Source organism: Nerophis lumbriciformis, linkage group LG23 (assembly GCF_033978685.3).
Source record: "Nerophis lumbriciformis linkage group LG23, RoL_Nlum_v2.1, whole genome shotgun sequence".
In the NCBI taxonomy this organism is placed as follows: Eukaryota; Metazoa; Chordata; class Actinopteri; order Syngnathiformes; family Syngnathidae; genus Nerophis; species Nerophis lumbriciformis.
In genome coordinates, this window is record NC_084570.2 from 25,116,981 (window position 1) to 25,140,582 (window position 23,602).

General features: G+C 38.9%; 1 protein-coding gene across 11 annotated transcripts in view; it reads left to right on the top strand.

The window, feature by feature from the left end:
- Nucleotides 1-23,602, top strand: part of kif21b (kinesin family member 21B) — a 370,384-nt gene that overhangs the window by 139,784 nt on the left and 206,998 nt on the right. For all 11 annotated transcript variants that reach the window (XM_061984919.1, XM_061984922.1, XM_061984923.1 and 8 more), the window contains exons 5-8: nt 9,662-9,796; nt 16,576-16,758; nt 16,854-16,969; nt 18,342-18,537. In XM_061984919.1, coding sequence (XP_061840903.1) covers nt 9,662-9,796; nt 16,576-16,758; nt 16,854-16,969; nt 18,342-18,537 — 630 coding nt within the window. The remainder of the gene's footprint in view (nt 1-9,661; nt 9,797-16,575; nt 16,759-16,853; nt 16,970-18,341; nt 18,538-23,602) is intronic.

Consider the following 23,602-nt stretch of genomic DNA (forward strand, 5'->3'; position numbering starts at 1 on the left):
CTCCGGAGCGACTTATGTGTGAAATTATTAACATATTACCGTAAAATATCAAATAATATTATTTATCTCTGTCCGCAATCGTCACACACACGTCAGCAATCGTCACTCACACGCCAACCAATAAGAATTCGGCGGGGGCGGGTCATGGCAGAAGTGCATTGTGGGTTTTTGAATGCTAACTGCTATATCTATACGCTACTGCCGGAGCTATTAAAATAGATCACAGCAACATTGGCGGTAACTTATAAAAACTGAGAAGGACTGAACTAAAATGGCACCGAAAAGGAAAATCATATACTGCAGATTACAAGCTAGACATAGTGAAATATGCACCAGAAAACGGCGATCGAGCAGCAGAAAGAATGGACGTTAGCGGCGCATACCAGGAGCGACACCGTGGCGGAAGATTTCATCGGATTTAGCGATTAGGAGTGACAGATTGTTTGGTAAACGTATAGCATGTTCTATATGTTATAGTTATTTGAATGACTCTTACCATAATATGTTACTTTAACATACCAGGCACGTTCTCAGTTGGTTATTTATGCCTCATATAACGTACACTTATTCAGCCTGTTGTTCACTATTCTTTATTTATTTTAAATTGCCTTTCTAATGTCTATTCTTGTTGTTGGATTTTATCAAATAAATTTCCCCCCAAAATGCGACTTATACTCCAGTGCGACGTATATGTTTTTTTTCTTCTTTATTGTGCATTTTCGGCCGGTGCAACGTATACTCCGGAGCGACTTATAGTCCGAAAAATACAGTAGTATATAAATTACATTAAAGCTTTTTTAAAACAGGTTTCAGGTTCCAAAAGCTCCTCTTGGCTGCTGATGTACGACTTATACGCGCAGTGTTGGCCTAAAAAAGCATTTTTAACAATTATTTGGATAAAATATTTTTACAAATATCAAAGTATTTTAATCAATCAAACTCAATAAAATTGAGCAACTCTAACCCAATACCAGCGTTACAATGCTCAGGATATAAATTTACAACGCAATTGAGAAGACATAATACAATACTTCAATAGTAAAAAAAGGAAAACCAAAAATGTATCAAATCAGTAGTATCAATAGTGATAGTCTTTTAATATATTTAATTAAAAAAAAAGATTCAAAACAAAAATATATATATATTTATGTATAGACATATATTTTTTTGTATTATTTTAGGGGTGCTAAAAATTGAATGACATCCATATATATATATATATATATATATATATATATATATATAAAAATAAATAAATATCCATCCATCCATCCATCTTCTTCCGCTTATCCCATATAAATATATATATATATATATATATATATATATATATATATATATATATATATATATATATATATATATATATCCATATATATATATATATATATCCATATATATATATATATATATATATATATATATATATATCCATATATATATACATATATCCATATATATATACATATATCCATATATATATATATATATATATATATATATATATATATATATATATATATATATATATATATATATATATATATATACAGTGTTTCCCACAGGACAGGCATCTATTTGTGGTGGTGTGGTCGGGGGGTGGCGGCGGTGGTGGCGGCGGCGCCGATGACCAAGAAGAACGCGGAGTTGGAATATAATTACAACATTTTATGGACATATTTATATACAGATTTGAACAATTAGTGATTCACTGAAATATATTTATTAATTGTGGTTCTTACAAAAAATATATCTTATAAAATATAAAAGCTAAAATGTCTCTTAAAGCTCTGCCCCTTTAATTAGTGAATACTAAATAATTTAACTTTAGCCTACTACTACAACCATATTATTTACCAGCAACATGAAGTGAAACAGAGGCAGAGGTGTCCTGCCACAGTCAGTCAACCTCCTCCTCCTCCTCCTGCTGCTGCTGAACAGGTCGCACCTGTGGTCCGGACTGTAGGCCTACCTCCTCTCCAAGTCGAGCCCTTTTCGGCTGTTGAAAATATTTTTCTATACTCATCTGTGTGAAGTAGTGAACATCCAACATTAGAATTGATTACTAACGAGCAGAAGCGCTCTATGTACAGTGCCGTCTAACCTTAAGCGGCAGCAGCTCAACACATGCAGGGTTCAACATTAAGGTTTTTTTCTACTTGCCTGACTTCTCAAATCTACTTGCCCCAATATTTTTGCTTGTCCTGCCTAGGTTTTTTTCTGGCTGTGTAGTGCTCATGGCTTATATCTTACTAAAATTCTTCCCGTTGACTATTTACAACACTACACAGTAATTATTATTATTATTATTATTATCTATAATTACATTTAAATGGCATTGCATACATGTAAAATTACCGTATTTTCCGCACTATTAGCCGCACCTAAAAACCACAAATTTACTCAAAAGCTGACAGTGCGGCTTATAACCCGGTGCGCTTTGTATATGGATTAATATTAAGATTCATTTTCATAAAGTTTAGGTCTCGCAACTACGGTAAACAGCCGCCATCTTTTTTCCCCGTAGAAGAGGAAGCGCTTCTTCTTCTACGGTAAGCAACCGCCAAGGTAAGCACCCGCCCCCATAGAAGAGGAAGCGCTTCTTCTTCTACTGTAAGCAACCACCCGCCCCCGTAGAAGAAGAAGCGCGCGGATATTACGTTTCATTTCATTTGTGTGTTTACATCTGTAAAGACCACAAAATGGCTCCTATTAAGAGACACGCGTACAACGCAGAATTCAAACTCAAGGCAATAAGTCACGCAGTAGAACACGGAAATAGAGCAGCAGCAAGAGAATTGAAGCAACAAGATGACCTGCGCCACTAAGACAGGGAGACAGCGCCGGACGACATACGCCAACATCTGCCAGTGGATTGTAAATGCCTGGGCGGATATATCGGTCTCAACTGTGGTCCGAACTTTCCGGAAGGCAGGATTCACGGAACTGCTGGACAACAATAGCAACATTGACTCTGATGACTTCGACGAGACGGAGCCGGCCATTTTGGATCCCGTATTCGCCCAACTTTTTAATTCGGACACCGAAGGAGAAGAATTCGAGGGATTTATGAATGAAGAATAACTTCAGAAAGTGAGCGTTATGTTTATTTTGTGTGTTGTGACATTGCTATTGCTCTGCACTATTTTGAATTTTACTATGTTTGTGATTGCACATTTGCACATTACCGTACATTTTGGGAGTGAACAGAGTTGTTAGAACGCTGGTTTTTAATATATTATTAAAGTTTGACTGACCTATCTGACTGTTTTTTTGACATTCCCTTTAGCGCAGTTAGATGCGGCTTATAACACGGGGCGGCTTATAGGTGGACAAAGTTTTGAAATATGCCGCTCATTGAAGGCGCGGCTTATAACCCAGGGCGGCTTATGGTGCGGAAAATACGGTAAATGCTATTTCACATTATTTGACCAGTAGCAGTTACACTCATCTGAACAGGTCAGCCACCTGTTTAAAGCCCGATCACAGTTGAAATCTTGAAATGAAGGGTCTTTAATGGCCAAAACATTAACCTGGACAACATTTTAACAGCTGGTTGGCTCAGATTTTATTATTTTCATTGCATTCACATGCTGCAGTGGACAGTGGACAATTTAGCTTCAGTCCATGTGTGTTTATTGACAACAGGGTTATAACCTGGACACGTTAGCTCGTCGGTGAAACGCTCGGTGAAATCGCGGATTAACGTTAAATATATGACGAGCCGCGAGCGATGCAGCTATAACCTATCTACCTATAACACCTGTAAAAATGAAGTAATGCTACCACGCTAGCAAGCGTTAGCTAGCCGGCTATGAGCCACCAAGCTGCTAACTATCGCCAAAAGGCACCATTTAAGTTTTTTTCCCCATGGCATCCTGGATCAAGGCTTTCAGCAGCTTTTGGACGTTTGAGGTAGAAACGTAGGAAGCGCCATCATTATGAAAAGTAGCCGGCGAGTATTTTGATCCCGTCCGTCCATCCGTCCCTCTTCTTCTTCTTGCCCACCAGGTGAATTAAGTGCTATTGGCGGAGTTACAATGCATAGTAGGCTACCGCCACCTACTGCACCGGAGGTGTAACTACAAGCAACATTCACAGACAGTCCCATTGCTTTTATGAGCGGTCGAGCGAGTCAAAAGCCGAAAAATCCATTTGTGGCGGACGTAATTCTTTCGTGGCGGGCCGCCACAAATAAATGAATGTGTGGGAAACACTGTATATATATATATATATATATATATATATATATATATATATAATTATATATGGATTATTAATTTTGAAACAGATACCGATAATTTCCGATATTACATTTTAAAGCCGATATTATCGGGCATCTCTATAAATAAATAAATATATATATATATATATATATATATATATATATATATATATATATATATAATATATATATATATATATATATAATGACATCCATCCATCCATCCATCTTCTTCCGCTTATCCGAGGTCGGGTCGCGGGGGCAGCAGCTTAAGCAGGGAAGCCCAGACTTCCCTCTCCCCAGCCACTTCGTCCAGCGCCTCCCGGGGGATCCCGCGGCGTTCCCAGGCCAGCCGGGAGACATAGTCTTCCCAACGTGTCCTGGGTCTTCCCCGTGGCCTCCTACCGGTCGGACGTGCCCGAAACACCTCCCGAGGGAGGCGTTCGGGTGGCATCCTGACCAGATGCCCGAACCACCTCATCTGGCTCCTCTCGATGTGGAGGAGCAGCGGCTTTACTTTGAGCTTCCCCCGGATGACAGAGCTTCTCACCCTATCTCTAAGGGAGAGCCCCGCCACCCGGCGGAGGAAACTCATTTCGGCCACTTGTACCCGTGATCTTGTCCTTTCGGTCATGACCCAAAGCTCATGACCATAGGTGAGGATGGGAACATAGATCGACCAGTAAATCGAGAGCTTTGCCTTCTGGCTCAGCTCCTTCTTCACCACAACGGATCGATACAGCGTCCGCATTACTGAAGAAGCCGCACCGATCCGGCTGTCGATCTCACGATCCACTCTTCCCTCACTCGTGAACAAGACTCCGAGGTACTTGAACTCCTCCACTTGGGGCAAGATCTCCTCCCCAACCCGGAGATGGCACTGCACCCTTTTCCGGGCGATTACTGAAAACCAGTAACTAGTTACAGTTACTAGTTACTTTATTTCAAAAGTAACTCAGTTACTAACTCAGTTACTTAAACCAAAAAGTAATGCGTTACTGTGAAAAGTAACTATTTAGTTACTTATATATATATATATATATATATATATATATATATATATATATATATATATATATATATATATATATATATATATATATATATATATATATATATATAATTTTTTTTAAGGCCCCATTTTAGCCTTCATTTCAGTACTGTTATTGCACTGGAGAAATACAATCTGTTGATCAACTTGACATGCATTTGCATCACTGAACTCTGCTAAGCAATGTGGTCTACATACAACACACAAAGACAAAGATATGTTTCAAAGGGCCAATTTGTTTCAGGCCAGAACAAATTGACAAAACTATTTTAAATAGTTGCAACATAACATACAGTACATAAGTAACAAACAGCATAATAACAACATAGCTGTAAACCAAGAAAGGCACACACTACATACATACAGCCTAACCAGGCTTTTTTTTTTTATCTCAAGGATTTCTGAAATAAAATCATGGGTATCAGGATTATCTCAGAGAGAGCATATCCCATATTCCAAGCAACTGTTTTGAGGCATGTTAAAAAAAATAATGCACTTTGTGACTTCAGTAAAACATATGGCAGTGCCATGTTGGCATTTTTTTCCATACTTTGAGTTGAAGTTGTTCTCTTATTTTTGAAAACCTTGTTACATTGTTTAATGCATCCAGCAGGGCATCACAAAAAAATTAGGCATAATAATGTGTTAATTCCATGACCGTATATATCGGTATCGGTTGAAATCGGAATCGGTAATTAAGAGTTGGACAATATCGGAATATCGGATATCGGCAAAAAAGTCATTATCGGACATCTTTAATATATATGTATATATATATTATGTATATGTATATATATTTGTGTGTATATGTATATATGTATATATTTATATTTTATGTGAGTTTGGAAGAAAAAATAAGTATATATCTTAAATTTTTTTTTTTTTTTAAAGAATCTATTTAGAATCTGAATAAATAAAAAAAGCGATTTGAATGTGATTTCATTGTTTTTTGACCACCTATATGTATATATGTCTATGTATATTTATGTATATGGATATATATGTGTATATGGATATATATGTATGTATATGTGTGCAGTATATATACATATATACACACAAATATATGTGTATATATATGTGTATATATATATATATATATATATATATATATATATATGTAATTATATATATATGTGTATATATATATATATATATATATATATATATATATATATATATATATATGTAAATATTTTTCAATTCTTAAAAAAAAAAATCTATTTAGAATCTGAATAAATAAATATAAATAATACATTGATAAACAAGCAAATGTTTGCCAATAATACCAGCGAATGGAAAAAAAAGGCACATCGTTAAACTGGAGGATATGATGTGTACGGCTTACATAAGTGTTTTAAATTGCCAACACTGGAGACGGCTGAGACAAGTCAGTCAGATTGATGCTCCTATGAGGAAGAACATATCAAAACAGACACAGGGCAATCCGTGCATTTGTCGAGTGAGCTTGTAAAATTTTCATAAGGTTTGTGAATATTTCTTTTCTCGTGGACTCGTAGGATTGTTCTTCAAAGTTGTAAAGGTACATAAGAGACATGCAGTGCATCCGCAAAGTATTCATACAATATATGTTATGCCATCCATCCATCCATTTTCTTCCGCTTATCCGAGGTCGGGTCGCGGGGGCAGCAGCCTAAGCAGGGAAGCCCAGACTTCCCTCTCCCCAGCCACTTCGTCCAGCTCTTCCTGTGGGACCCCGAGGCGTTCCCAGGCCAGCCGGGAGACATAGTCTTCCCAACGTGTCCTGGGTCTTCCCCGCGGCCTCCTACCAGTCGGACGTGCCCTAAACACCTCCCTAGGGAGGCGTTCGGGTGGCATCCTGACCAGATGCCCGAACCACCTCATCTGGCTCCTCTCGATGTGGAGGAGCAGCGGCTTTACTTTGAGCTCCTCCCGGATGGCAGAGCTTCTCACCCTATCTCTAAGGGAGAGCCCCGCCACCCGGCGGAGGAAACTCATTTCGGCCGCTTGTACCCGTGATCTTGTCCTTTCGGTCATAACCCAAAGGTCATGACCATAGGTGAGAATGGGAACGTAGACCGACCGGTAAATTGAGAGCTTTGCCTTCCGGCTCAGCTCCTTCTTCACCACAACGGACCGATACAGTGTCCGCATTACTGACAGGCGGATCGGTGCGGACCGATCCGCCTGTCGATCTCACGATTCACTCTTCCCTCACTCGTGAACAAGACTCCGACGTACTTGATCTCCTCCACTTGGGGCAAGATCTCCACCCTTTTCCGGGCGAGAACCATGGACTCGGACTTGGAGGTGCTGATTCTCATCCCAGTCGCTTCACACTCAGCTGCGAACCGATCCAGTGAGAGCTGAAGATCCTGGCCAGATGAAGCCATCAGGACCACATCATCTGCAAAAAGCAGAGACCTAATCCTGCAGCCACCAAACCAGATCCCCTCAACGCCTTGACTGCGCCTAGAAATTCTGTCCATAAAGGTTATGAACAGAATTGGTGACAAAGGGCAGCCTTGGCGGAGTCCAACCCTCACTGGAAACGTGTCCGACTTACTACCGGCAATGCGGACCAAGCTCTGGCACTGATCATACAGGGAGCGGACTGCCACAATCAGACAGTCCGATACCCCATACTCTCTGAGCACTCCCCACAGGACTTCCCGAGGGACACGGTCGAATGCCTTCTCCAAGTCCACAAAACACATGTAGACTGGTTGGGCAAACTCCCATGTACCCTCAAGGACCCTGCCGAGAGTATAGAGCTGGTCCACAGTTCCACGACCAGGACACAAACCACACTGTTCCTCCTGAATCCGAGGTTCGACTATCCGGCGTAGCCTCCTCTCCAGTACACCTGAATAGACCTTACCGGGAAGGCTGAGGAGTGTGATCCCACGATAGTTAGAACACACCCTCCGGTTCCCCCGATGCTGCAGAGTCTCGTCCACCAAGACAGCCCCACAGCATCCAGAGCCTTAAGGAACTCCGGGCGGATCTCATCTACCCCCGGGGCCTTGCCACCGAGGAGCTTTTTAACTACCTCAGCAACCTCAGCCCCAGAAATAGGAGAGCCCACCACAGACTCCCCAGGCACTGCTTCCTCATAGGAAGACGTGTTGGTGGGATTGAGGAGGTCTTCGAAGTATTCCCTCCACCGATCCACAACATCCGCAGTCGAGGTCAGCAGAACACCATCCTCGCCATACACGGTGTTGATAGTGCACTGCTTCCCCTTCCTGAGGCGGCGAATGGTGGTCCAGAATTGCTTCGAAGCCGTCCGGAAGTCGTTTTCCATGGCCTCACCGAACTCCTCCCATGTCCGAGTTTTTGCCTCTGCGACCGCTGAAGCCGCACACCGCTTGGCCTGTCGGTACCTGTCCGCTGCCTCAGGAGTCCTATGAGCCAAAAGAACCCGATAGGACTCCTTCTTCAGCTTGACGGCATCCCTCACCGCCAGTGTCCACCAACGGGTTGTAGGATTACCGCCACGACAAGCACCAACTACTTTGCGGCCACAGCTCCAATCAGCCGCCTCGACAATAGAGGCGCGGAACATGGTCCATTCGGACTCAATGTCCAGCACCTCCCTCGTGACATGTTCAAAGTTCTTCCGGAGGTGGGAATTGAAACTCTCTCTGACAGGAGACTCTGCCAGACGTTCCCAGCAAACCCTCACAATGCGTTTGGGCCTGCCAGGTCTGTCCGGCATCCTCCCCCACCATCGCAGCCAACTCACCACCAGGTGGTGATCGGTAGAAAGCTCTGCCCCTCTCTTCACCCGAGTGTCCAAAACATGAGGCCGCAAATCCGATGACACAACTACAAAGTCGATTATGGAACTGCGGCCTAGGGTGTCCTGGTGCCAAGTGCACATATGGACACCCTTATGTTTGAACATGGTGTTCGTTATGGACAATCTGTGACGGGCACAAAAGTCCAATAACAAAACACCGCTCGGGTTCAGATCCAGGCAGCCATTCTTCCCAATCAATATATGTTATGATACAGCTTTATTCCAAAATGGAATTAATTAAATTCAAACTGCCCAAAGATAGGTGTAGAGCTTGTGGCATCGTGTTCTAAAAGACTTGCAGCTGTAATTGCTGCCAAAGGTGCATCAACAAAGTAACCAGCAAAGGTTGTCAATATTTATGTACATAGGATTTTTTGTTTAGAATAAATTTGCTATATATTAAAAAATCACATTGTCATTATGGGGTATTGTGTGTAGAATTTTGAGGACAAAAATGAATGTATTCCATTTCAGAATAAGGCTTCAACATATCAAAATGTAGGAAAAGTGAAGCGCTGTGAATACTTTTCAGATGTCGCTGGTATGGATGTATTTCATATAAAAAAAGTAGTAACTGAATATTTTCTGTGTCTTGCAGCTGCTGCAGTGTCTGAAACTCGGCGCACTGTCCCGCACCACCGCCAGCACGCAGATGAACGCCCAAAGCTCGCGCTCGCATGCCATCTTTACCATCTACCTCTGCCAGATGAGAGTCTGCCAACCCGTACAAACGGTGAGAACGTGAATAAAACCAAACAAAGGAAGAGAGGGAGGAGGGCTCAATGTGAGCCTTGTCAGAGTTTCATCATAATCTACTTTTACATTTAAATCTGCCTGTGGGCAGAGGGAGGAGGATTAGAATTAAAAAGTGCACAGAAGAGGCAGGGTAAGAAGGAATGTAGGGGGGTCAAAAAAATTATAGAGTGTATGCTGAAGATTGTGAAATTAGGGTCACAGTTAGAATTGACAAAATGTTACCCTTGGGTGCTTGAAAGTGGCCAACCTTTAAATAAAGTCTTTTAAATAAAGATGTTTGGATAAACACGTTAAGATAAAGTTGTTTAAAAATAGACGTTTAGATAAAGACATTTTAATAAAGACGTTTAAATAAAGACCTTTAAATAAAGACTTTTAAATACAGACGTGTCTTTAAATGTAGATGTTTAAATAAAGACGTTTAAAAAGACGTTTAAAAAGACGTTTACATAAAGACGTTTCGATAAAAACGTTTAAAAATATGTTTAAATAAAGACATTTTCACAAAGACGTTTTCATAAATATGTTTGAATAAAGACGTTTTCATAAAGACGTTTAAATAAAGACGTTTAAATAAAGGCGTTTAGATAAAGACGTTCAGATAAAGACGTGTCTTTGAATAAAGGCGTTTAAATAAAGATGTTTGAATAAAGACGTTTGAATAAAGACGTTTAAATAAAGACGTTAAAATCAAGATGTTTGAATAAAGACATTTAAATAGAGGTGTTTAAATAGAGACGTTTCGATAAAGACGTTTCAATAAATAAATGATAAATGATAAATGGGTTGTACTTGTATAGCGCTTTTCTACCTTCAAGGTACTCAAAGCGCTTTGACACTACTTCCACATTTACCCATTCACACACTGATGGAGGGAGCTGCCATGCAAGGCGCTAACCAGCACCCATCAGGAGCAAGGGTGAAGTGTCTTGCTCAGGACACAACGGACATGACGAGGTTGGTACTAGGTGGGGATTGAACCAGGGACCCTCGGGTCGCGCACAGCCATTCTTCCACTGCGCCACCTGTCTTTAAATAAAGACGTTTCGATAAAGACGTTTAAATAAAGATGTTTAAATAAAGACGTTAAAATAAAGACGTGTCTTTAAATAAAGATGTTTGAATAAAGACGTTTAAATAGAGACATTTCGATAGACGTTTCGATAGACGTTTTGATAGACGTTTCGACAGAGGTGGGTAGAGTAGCCAGAAATTGTACTCAAGTAAGAGTACTGTTACTTTAGAGATTTATTACTCAAGTAAAAGTAAGGAGTAGTCACCCAAATATTTACTTGAGTAAAAGTAAAAAGTATGTTGTGAAAAAACTACTCAAGTACTGAGTAACTGATGAGTAACATACACACACATATATATATATATATATATATATATATATATATATATATATATATATATATATATATATATATATATATATATACAAGAATATAAGTTGGTGTATTACCTGATTCTGATGACTTGCATTGATTGTAATCAGACAGTAGTGTTGATAGTGTCCACGTTTTCAAATGGAGGAGAAAAAAAGTTCCTCCTTTCTGTCTAATACCACATGAAAGTGGTTGGTTTTTGGCATTTTATTTGTCCAGCTTCCATATTCGTTTTTATACACTTTACAAGAAATACATTGGCGGCAAATTCCGTAGCTTGCTAGCTTGTTTGCGCTGGCTTTCGGAGACTCTTGTTTTGAAAGCGCAGGCGCGGTGGAGCGGCACTTTTATTGTGAAGACAGGAACTGTGCAGTCAGTCTGTAGGCTTTTGACGGGATGTACGATTGAAATAAAAAAGGGTCTTTTTTCCTTCACACTTTTGATTGATTGATTGAAACTTTTATTAGTAGATTGCACAGTACAGTACATATTCCGTATAATTGACCACTAAATGGTAACACCCCAATAAGTTTTTCAACTTGTTTAAGTCAGGTCATGTGACCGCCTGGCTCTGTTTGATTGGTCCAACGTCACCAGTGACTGCATCTGATTGGTGGAACGGAGTGAACGTCACCAGTGACTGCATCTGATTGGTGGAACGGAGTGAATGTCACCAGTGACTGTATTTGTTGAAACGCAGGCTCTATGAAGGTCTGTCTGACAGACCAAAACAAACAAAGCGTGCATTAACAGATCGATAAAAATTAGTAGCGAGTAGCGAGCTGAATGTAGATAAAAGTAGCGGAGTAAAAGTAGCGGAGTAAAAGTAGCGTTTCTTCTCTATAAATATACTCAAGTAAAAGTAAAAGTATGTTGCATTAAAACCACTCTTAGAAGTACAATTTATCCCAAAAGTTACTCAAGTAGATGTAACGGAGTAAATGTAGCACGTTACTACCCACCTCTGCGTTTCGATAAGGACGTTTCGATAAAGACGTTTAAATAAAGACGTGTCTTTAAATAAAGACGTTTAGATAAAGACGTTTAAATAAAGACATTGAATTAAAAGTGTTTAGATAGATGTTTAAATAAGGACGTTTAGATGAAGATGTTTAGATGAAGATGTTTAGATGAATATGTTTAGATAAAGACGTTTAGATAAAGACGTTTAGATAAAGACGTTTAGATAAAGACGTTTGGACAAAGATGTTTAGATAAAGACGTTTGGATAAAGATGTTTAAATAAAGACGTTTAAAAATATGTTTAAATAAAGAGGTTTTCATAAAGACGTTTAAATAAAGACGTTTAGATAAAGACGTTTAGATAAAGACGTTTAAATAGAGACGTTTCAATACAGACGTTTCGATAAAGACGTTTCGATAAAGACGTTTAAATAAAGACGTTTAGATAAAGACGTTTAGATAAATACATTTAAATAGACGTGTCTTGTTCTGTCTCCCTGAAATGTTTGTCTGATCTTGAATGGGATTGTGCTGAAAATTGTAATTTCCCCTCCGGGATTAATAAAGTTTCTGATTTCTAATTTCTGATTTAAATAAAGACGTTTAAATAAAGATGTTTGAATAAAGACGTTTGAATAAAGACTTTAAAATAAAGACGTGTCTTTAAATAAAGATGTTTGAATAAAGACGTTTAAATACATTTTGTAACTAAAATAGAAAAAAAAAAACAGGTTTGACCCCCTTGTTTACAGGGTGAGGCTCGCTGAGCGAAAGAGAAGTATTTAAGAGAAAGAGAGACTTTCTTTTATTGTCATTCAAATTTTAACTTTACAGTAAAGATAAGATTGACATTGTGTTGCATAAGCTCGTTGTAGTGCAGGATAAAAGAGCAATAAGGTGCAGATATAAATAAATAGATTACTGTACAGATAAATATATTGCACTTTTGCATATGCATCCACGTTTATGGATGTATGTTATATTGTCTTTATATTCCAGCGAGTTAATCCGTTTTTGGGAAGAATTGAGGGGATTATTATGATACGTTCAAGAGTCTTATTGCCTGAGGAAAGAAGCTGTTACAGAACCTGGAGGTTCTTCTACGGAGGCTGCGGAATCTCTTTCCAGAATCCAGCAGTGAAAACAGTTCTTGGTGGGGGTGGTAGGAGTCTCTACAGATTTTCTGAGCCTTGGTCTGGCAGCGGCTTTTTGCGATTTCCCGGATAGGAGGAAGAGGAGTCCTGATGATATTTTCCACCGTCCTCACCACTCTCTGCAGAGACTTTCAGCCTGAGGCACTGCAGGCTCCAGTCCAAACAGAGATGCAGTTGGTCAGTAGGCTCTCTATACTGCCTCTGCAGAATGTGGTGAGAATGGAGGGAGGGAGCTGTGCTCTTTTCATCCGACGCAAAAAGTGCATGCGCTGCTGAGCTCTATTTACAAGAGCTCCGGTGTGTAGGGACCAGTGTTGGGTTGGTTACTGAAAACCAGTAACTAGTTACAGTTACTAGTTACTTTATTTCAAAAGTAACTCAGTTACTAATTCAGTTAGTTACACCAAAAAGTAATGCGTTACTGTGAAAAGTAACTATTTAGTTACTTCTTTTTTTTTTTTTTTATTGTTTTAAGGCTCCCATTAATGCCCTTTTAGCCTTCATTTCAGTACTGTTATTGCACTGGAGAATAATAAAATTTGTTGATCAACTTGACATGCATTTGCATCACTGAACTCTGCTAAGCCATGTGGTCTACATACAACACACAAAGACAAAGATATGTTTCAAAGGGCCAATTTATTTTGGGCCAGAACAAATTGACGAAACTATTTTAAATAGCTGCAACATAACATACATAAGTAACAAACCGCATAATAACAACATGTCACAACATAGCTGTAAACCTGGCTTCACCCAAGGAAGGCACATATGACATGATTATATGTCATGTCACTATATACCGCACACATACTGCTATACACACGCCTAACCAGGCGTTTTTTCTCTCAAGGAATTGTGAAATAAAATCATGTCTTTAGGAGATCAAGCCCAGAACATTCTACACATTTCCCCAGTTTTAGTTTACAGATAAGGAAAGATTGGCCTGGCCCACTAGGATCCCTCTTTATGTTTGTGAACTTTATAGTCTATACATTTAGAGTGATGTGATAATCAAACACTAGTCTAGAATGAAAGAGCAACAGTATATAAGATAATTGACAGAGTGTGTGCATCTTCAGTGCTGAATGATGAGCAAAGGCATAGTTTGGAGTGTCTTCTTTAGCTTGCTTCCCATTTGTATGTACTCACTGTCCACTGTGTCCAGGAACTTGGAAAATGTTTATGTGCCGTTTGACGCCCACTATCATGCTAATAAGCTGCCTGAAAACGGTTGACCCCACTGTAGAAGTAGCCTGCATGTCTTCTACCACATACGCTGCAATGGCTCTATCAATGTTGTCCTGGCTAGCAGTCCCTCCGTTAAAATCCTTCGGTAGTGGTGGAGGTGGAGGTGAAGTGGCATCGGAGTCTGTGTCTCTTTACTAGCTTTGTCGAAGCATGTTGCTTTTGTAGCTGTTTCAGCAGATCTGAATTGCTGTTTTGGGCAGTAGATAGGATCTTTGATCCAAGACACAACTTACATTTAACTAAAATGTTCTTTTCTTTGTGTTTGACAAAAGAAAAATAGTGAAAATATCTCCATGTTAAGAAACTCTGCTTTGGCTCCGCCATGATGTCTTGTTAGTAAACAAAGACACGCCCCCAGAACTATATTAAGCGAGTGCAAAAACAAACAAGAACGATATTTAGCGAGTGCAAAAACAAACAGGAACTATATCTAGCGAGTGCAAAAACATACAGGAACTCTATTGAGCGAGTGCAAAAACAAACACAAACTATATTTAGCGAGTGCAAAAACAAACAGGAACTATAATTAGCGAGTGCAAAAACAAACAAGAACTATATTTAGCGAGTGCAAAAACAAAGAGGAACTATATTTAGCAAGTGCAAAAACAAACAGGAACTGTATTAAGCAAGTGCAAAAACAAACCGGAACTATATTTAGCGAGTGCAAAAACAAACAGGAACTATATTGAGCGAGTGCAAAAACAAACAAGAACTAAATTTTGTGAGTGCAGAAACAAACCGGAACTATATTTAGCGAGTTCAAAAACAAACAAACTATATTAAGCGAGTACAAAAACAAACAAAAACTATATTTAGCAGGTGCAAAAACAAAGAAGAACTATATTAAGCGAGTGCAAAAACAAACAAGAACTATATTTAGTGAGTGCAAAAACAAACAGGAACTATATTTAGCGAGTGCAAAAACATACAGGAACTATATTGAGCGAGTGCAAAAACAAACACAAACTATATTTAGCGAGTGCAAAAACAAACAGGAACTTTATTTAGCGAGTGCAAAAAAAAACAAGAACTATATTTAGCGAGTGCAAAAATAAACAGGAACTATATTTAGCTAGTGCAAAAACAAACTGGAACTATATTTAGCGAGTGCAAAAACAAACAGGAACTATATTGAGCGAGTGCAAAAACAAACAAGAACTATATTTGGTGAGTGCAAAAGCAAACCGGAACTATATTTAGCGAGTTCAAAAACAAACAAACTATATTAGGCGAGTACAAAAACAAACAAGAACTATATTTAGCGAGTGCAAAAACAAACAGAAACTATATTTATCGAGTGCAAAAACAAACAGGAACTATATTTAGCGACTGCAAAACAAACAAACTATATTTAGCAAGTGCAAAACAAACTGAAACTATATTTAGCGAGTGCAAAAACAAACCGGAACTATATTTAGTGAGTACAAAAACAAACCAGAGCTATATTTAGCGAGTGCAAAAATAAACAAGAACAAAACTTAGCGACTGCAAAAACAAACAGGAACTATATTTAGCAAGTGCAAAAACAAACAACTATATTTAGCGAGTGCAAAAACTAACCGGAACTATATTTAACGAGTGCAAAATCCATCAGGGACTATATTTAGCGAGTGTAAAAACAAACAGGAACTATATTTAGCGAGTGCAAGAAGGGTCACAGGGAAAATATAGACTGTGTGTGTTCTCTAATAAACAAGTGGAAATAATTGGATAATGACATTCAATTTGTTTTTTAAATTGGTTATTCATCAAGGTATTTTATGCTACTCTAAAGGGGCTCAGATTGATATGATCATATTTAGCTCAATGGTGAATAACGACTATTTATTTCAACTCATTCTGGCCACGTTATGATGAATTTGTCAGCACTGTTTTGTAAAAAAAAAAAAAAAAAAAATCTTCTCAAAAAAAACAACACTAAATTATATGTCAACACCCAATGATTTTATACAAGCAATGGTAATATTATTTTTTTCTCTGAACCCCAAAACCCTTGCTAGCCCAATGGAGAGGAGGACCCTGGGGAATTAAACGGCGTGGCATCATCCGCCATCGAACAACCCGAGTTCGAAGCTCTGATGGCCAAGTTCCACTTTGTGGACCTGGCCGGTTCCGAGAGGCTCAAACGCACCGGAGCTACAGGAGAGCGAGCCCGCGAGGGAATCTCCATCAACTGTGGACTGGTTAGAAAGAAACAAAACAGCTTTTTTTTTTTTATTCTACCATTTTATTTGATTTATTTTAACACATATTTATTGCACGTTTGTGTATGCCGTAGTTGGCCCTGGGGAATGTCATCAGTGCTTTAGGAGATCAGACCAAGAAAGCGGGCCACGTTCCCTACCGAGACTCTAAGCTCACTCGGCTGCTGCAGGACTCGTTAGGAGGCAACAGGTACGTGTGCACACGCTAATAAATAAGTCACGCCATGTATTATACATTGGCCACAATAATTTTGCACATAAGTCGCTCCAGAGTATAAATCGCATCCCAGGCCAAACTATGAAAAAAACTGCGATTTTTAATCCGAAAAATACGGTATATATATATATAAAAAAAAAAAAAAAAAGAATCTGGCCTGCCTGTAGTCCAGACCTGTCTCCCATTGAAAATGTGTGGCGCATTATGAAGCCTAAAATACCACAACGGAGACCCCCGGACTGTTGAACAACTTAAGCTGTACATCAAGCAAGAATGGGAAATAATTACACCTGAGAAGCTTAAAAAATGTGTCTCCTCAGTTCCCAAACGTTTACTGAGTAGTGCATTCAATTGAATATGGGTTGAAAAGGATTTGCAAATCATTGTATTCCGTTTATATTTACATCTAACACAATTTCCCAACTCATATGGAAACGGGGTTTGTAAGTTAATAATACTAACACAGACACTCGTAAACGTATTAGCGCGTTAGCCAATGCTAACAACGCTAGCTTTAATTGCATTATGATAACACGTACAAATATGCATTAAAAACACAACGATCAAACATGTTGCGGTTTAGTAAGTATAAATCGTTTGTTATATTGTAAAACTTACAAACGTTGCTTGGAGTAACGAATGAAGAATCCATACAAGTAGAACCGTTATGGATGGCGAGTAGACGAAACGACACTTGTAGCTTGATTGCATTACGATAACGCGTACAAATATGCATGAAAACACAACTATCAAACATGTGACGGTTTAGTGAGTATAAATTGTTTGTTATATTGTAAAACTTACAAAAGTTGCTTGAAGTGATGAAAGAAGAATCCATACGAGTAGAAACGTTATGGACGGTTAGTAGACGAAACAACAAAACGACACTTGTACTTCCGGCCCAAGGCATTAAACACAAGGAAATACTGCAGCAACCTCAGTGAGCGAACTCATCGCTCAGTGAGCGAACTCATCGCTCGAATAATTACATACCTTTTCAGTGTCTGTCGGCGATTTATGAAAACTCTTTGTTGAATACAAACTATTACGGCCGTTAGCGGAGAAAAATCCATAAATTAGCAGCACTGTTTTATAAGCCGCAAAAAACTGCTTGGCTTATAGTCCGGAGAATACGGTATGAATTACATTAAAATGCTGGTCTGCAGGCCATTAAATCGACAGTGCCTCTACTAGTACTGTACTTAATTCTGCTAAGTCATTCAACAAATGCACTTGTCGTTATTAGTTAGTGACAAACACAAACATATGTTATCCTCTGTGCCGATACCGACTGCGTTTACACCTGGAAAGCCTTCACTTGCTTACGCATTTGTTTACCCCCCAGCCGTACAGTGATGATCGCTTGCGTCAGTCCGTCTGACCGTGACTTCATGGAGACCCTGAACACGCTGAAGTACGCCAACCGGGCCCGGAACATCAAGAACAAGGTAGTGGTGAACCAGGACAAGACCAGCCAGCAGATCAGCGCCCTGCGCGCAGAGATAGCCCGCCTCCAGTTGGAGCTGATGGAGTACAAGGCGGTGAGTGATGGACGGTCCACAGCAGTAAGATAAGACTTGTGTCCTTACTTTAGTGCAAGCGAAATCTGTGCAATATTTTTTTTTAAATCCAGGTTGATACAGCAAAAACTGTAGGCAAATAAAAAAAACACACCAATGAAAATGTAGCCATGTTGGCAGAGGATCCATTTTGAACCATGGATTGTCAGTCTAAAACAGGGCCACAAAAATTTGGCCGGAGACCGACTGCATGTAAAGTAACTATATATATATATATATATATATATATGTATATGTATGTATGTATGTATGTATATATATGTGTGTATATATATATATATATATATATATCAGTGACGTGCGGTGAGGTTCATGGCTGGTGAGGCACTGACTTCATCACAGTCAGATTTACAAACATATGAACCCTAAAGAGTATCTTATTCACCATTTGATTGGCAGCAGTTAACGGGTTATGTTTAAAAGCTCATACCAGCATTCTTCTTCAGTTTTAAAAGTCCCTTTTTAATCTCGATGGAGATCTTCCTTTAATTATTACCTCCTGCTTCGATTGAAAGTCCAGTTTAGAAAACTGTTCTGCCCTCACTATATGTGTTGAGGTTATACAGCTTGGCAGACAGCTAACAACCAATCCAGGACGTTCTAATTAAGTTCCAAAGCAGATGAATCCATTTAGGCTCTTTATTGTTGTTGATCTTGCTTTGTCTTGCACTGGACTTTTTTTTTTTTGTAAAACTGAAATACACACAATGACAATGTATAAGCTATATGATTCAATCAACACACTGAAATGTAGGACACCATATGTAAACATCAGCTCCACACAAATACACAGCACCACCATCAAACAAACACTGTTGAGTGTTAAAACTATTTCTATGGTGGAAATACACGACCGGCAGCCATTTTAAGTCCTCAAACATCCATTAAATTAGTGCACAAAAATCGTTTTTCAATACACATCTTACTATCAAATTTAGCCACTTTCCACCTTCATATTGAGCCACATAAACAAGTTAAACAGTTTACTTCCAGACTTATCTTTTCCAAGGTCTGTAAGAGGTATCCCAACTTTTCTACTTCTTATTGTCTCATGAACTGAACTAACATCGTAAACCGGAAGTGCCCAAACTGATGACGCGCAGCATTTTCCCATCGCCACAAGGTGTCAGTAATAGTCCACAATCAAACGGGCATAACAAAAACTGTTTTATTTTAGATATGTAATCCTCCATGTTAAAAGTTCAGGCGAGAGGAAAAAATAAACGATCGCTGCTAACTGTTGCTGCTTGTTGTCACTTCTTCTGCAGCCGAGTAGTCGCAAGAATGATCTCTGGGATCACTACCGCCCTCTACCACCAGGAGGCATGATTACTGCGAGCCTCACCCAGTGCGTCTTCGCAGCAGTTTTATGATTGCTCAGCACAAGAAATACGTTACACACATACAGTTGTTGACAAAATACACTGTACATTATATACCTCAGCTAACTAAACTATGAAAATTTATAATATAATTCATATAGTAATACGGTCTCACTGCACAGCAGGCCAGCAGTTAGCCGAGTCACTGCGCAATCCATGGCGAGGCTCAACTGGCTGGTGACTCACCGCAAGTCTGTTCTCAGTATTTGAACGGCAAATGTGAAAATTCAGCGATTTTGAATAGAAATAATCTAAAACTGGTGAAGTTAAATGGAAAATAACTTTATAGTATAATCACTGGATACATATAACAATTTAATAAATTTTTTTTCTTTTTACATTTTTTTTCTTTCCATGATGGCACGTGAGGCCCCGCCTCCCCTGACTGCACGTCACTGAAATATATATATATATATATATATATATATATATATATATATATATATATATATATATATATATATATAGCCTATACATATATATATAGCCTATACATATATGTGTACATATTTATAGCTACATATTATATTAATATAATTGATGTATAATGAATAACAAGTTTAAAGTTTTGTATTTAATCAGAAATATCAAGCAGCTAAAATGTGCCACACATGGATACATGTGGAGTTGGACAGTATATTGGTACTAATAAAGTACTGTGGTACTAATGAATTTAAAATGGTCCTACACTGCCTTTGAAAAATAACGGTGTTTTTTGTTTTTTTATGGACATTGCTGGTTTTATGAGCAGAGGAGCATGTTAGGCAACGAACACGCATGGAGTACTTACAAGCAGACACGGTGTGTAGACAGAAAAGGGAGAATGGACGTATTTTGGTGTAAAAACAAACGATAAAGGTGAAGCTATAAACACTGAAGAGGTGTTTTAAAACATGGCTCACTTGCTAGCAGCTAACGTCCATCCGCAGTGGTGTTTTAGCTACTTCTAAATCACTAATCCTCGCCTCCATGGCGACAAATAAAGTAAGTTTCTTACAAGTATCATCCCTGCAGGATGAGGAATAGCTAAACATGCTTCACTACACACCGTAGGAGGATACAATCGCTAACCGCTAACAGCAAGCTCGCTCTCCCGAATGTAAACAAACGGGTGGATCTATACATACATCGACTGTAACGATACCAAATACAAAAACCCTATATAGTCGATACTGCAATGGTTACATCAATATTATTTACTATCAAAATCTTTGTAATTTTTTTTATTGTTTATAAAGTCATGAAATACTTCCGCAGACACAGGAGAACTTTGATTATGACCAATGTATGATCCTGTAACTACTTGGTATCGGATTGATACCAACATTTGTAGTATCATTCTTAACGTATGTAAAATATCAAACAACAGAAGAACAAGTGGTTATTACATTTGAACAGAAGTGTAGAAAGAACATGTTAAAACAGAAAGTAAGTAACAGTAAATGAACAAGTAGATTAATAATCCATCATAATTTTGAAAAAATAGAATGAAAAATGACAATATGTTACTGCATACGTCAGCAGACAAATTAGGAGCCTTTGTTTGCTTACTTACTACTAAAAGACAAGTTGTCTAGTATGCTCACTATTTTATTTAAAGTCAAAATAGTAATTTCATTGCAATAAGAAACGTATATGTTTAATGTACCGTAAGATTTTTTTGTTAAAATAAAGCCAATAATGAAATTTTTTGTGGTTCCCTTCATTTGGAAAAATATCGAAATACATATTGGTACCGGTACCAAAATATTGGTATCGGAGAGTTTTGCATTTTTCCCAACATGCGTTGCAGAGGATTTAAATGGGTGTAGTTATGTGTTGTGCTTGGACATGTTTAATGATATCCATAAAGTTCAGTGGGCAGGTTGTGTTATGTGTGACCGTGTGTTGACTATTTGTGTTTGTTTATTTGCACAATGAGTGACAAAGGTTGTTTGGATTGGGTCTTATATAAAAATGTTTAGCCGTGGACACTTCAAACTGCAATTCATGGGCATTAACCTGAATTACTCACATTGTCCATAAGATGGCGGAAAAGTCGCATCAATTATGCTGTCAGACGTTTATAAAATTTGATGATTTCTTATTAAACTTGTGACGTCTTGCGGGCCCAATTGAACACCCCAACAGGCCGCACTTGGCCTGCGGGCAGTGGTTTGGACGTCACTGATCTAAAATGTGATCAAGTGGGTGACTGGTGTGTGGGGAACGCGTCCTGACCTGGATGTGGTAACAAGGGACGAGATGTGACTCGCGCCAATGGACATAATGACGTTTGCGTGCCGTGAGCGGATTAGACAGCGACTCGCTGTTGATAGATTATGCAATGGAGTGTTTACACTGGTCGTCATTCAGAGCCCGACAATAGCAGCTTGATGAGTCCTGCACTCAGCCCTGTCCCGCTTAAAGACGATTGCATTGTTTACCAACATGTTCAATATTAGAATTGAGGCGGGACTATCCAAATATGGATCAGTGCCAAGTTGTGCATCTTCGTAGGTACACACCTACTGCATGATTTATGCGGTTATCGCTGCAAATTAAAGGAAGCAAAAAGTCAATCTGGATCAGCGTTAAAATTGAAAGTGTTCCTCCGAGCCTCATGTTCCATCTCAACAGTGTTTAGTGGGAATTATTAAGAGGTAACTGGAAATGGTTTTCACTTCACGGGTGTGCTTGAAGCTCATCAAGAGAATGCCAAGAGTGTGCGAAAAAGTACTTAGAGCAAAGGGTGGCTATTGTGAAGAAAATAGAATATGAAACATGTTTTCAGTTATTTCACTTATTTTGTTAAGTACATAACTCCACATGTGTTCATTTATAGTTTTGATGCCTTCAGTGACAATCTACAATGTAAATAGTCATGAAAATAAAACGCATTGAATGAGAAGGTATGTCCAAACTTTTGGCCTGTACTGTGTATATTGAAAGATATTGAAAAATATTTTGCTCATGGGTCTGTTTTTTTGTGAGCCCTATCATTTCCAAAGAACTAATGGATATTAGACCGTGACCTTACATTATTATACAGCCTCTTCATATACTCATCACTTCCTGTCAATGAGAAAGGACGCAAAGAAAAAAGGCTCCGCTTCTGCTACAGGGGTTTTTGTTAAGTTTGAAGATTTTGACCACTGATTTGCGATCACAGCCACAGGAGAGTCACCTGGCATCTTCGACCTGATTTTGGTCAGTTGAGAGGCACTGATAGGCTGAGATAATGCGAGCTAGAAGAGCCGTTAGCCTCAAGCCAACGGCGCCTTAACGCAATTCAAAGCGGTTGCCTAGCAACCAAAAGCTACGGCGAGTTTACAGCTGTTTTAAAGTGCTTCCGACGACGCAGAGTGATATAAGTTGACAGGCTGACACCTCAAATTGATCTCTGAACGGCGCAAGGTACGCAATTGTTGAAACAAACAAGTTAAAAGTGCCGCAAGTCGCTAAAGAAGCAACTGCCGTTTGAGATGCAAGAGGCACTGACGTCATCGACCTGCCGCGAAAGGAAAAACTAAAATCCCGAAACGGTCGGTGTCATCTGAATCAAATGATTCTCTGGACACAGGACACAAGGGGGAGCAATATTTGAGGTTGAACACAGGGCATGTTAAGAATCAAGACAAGATGCTAAAAAAAATTATCCATGA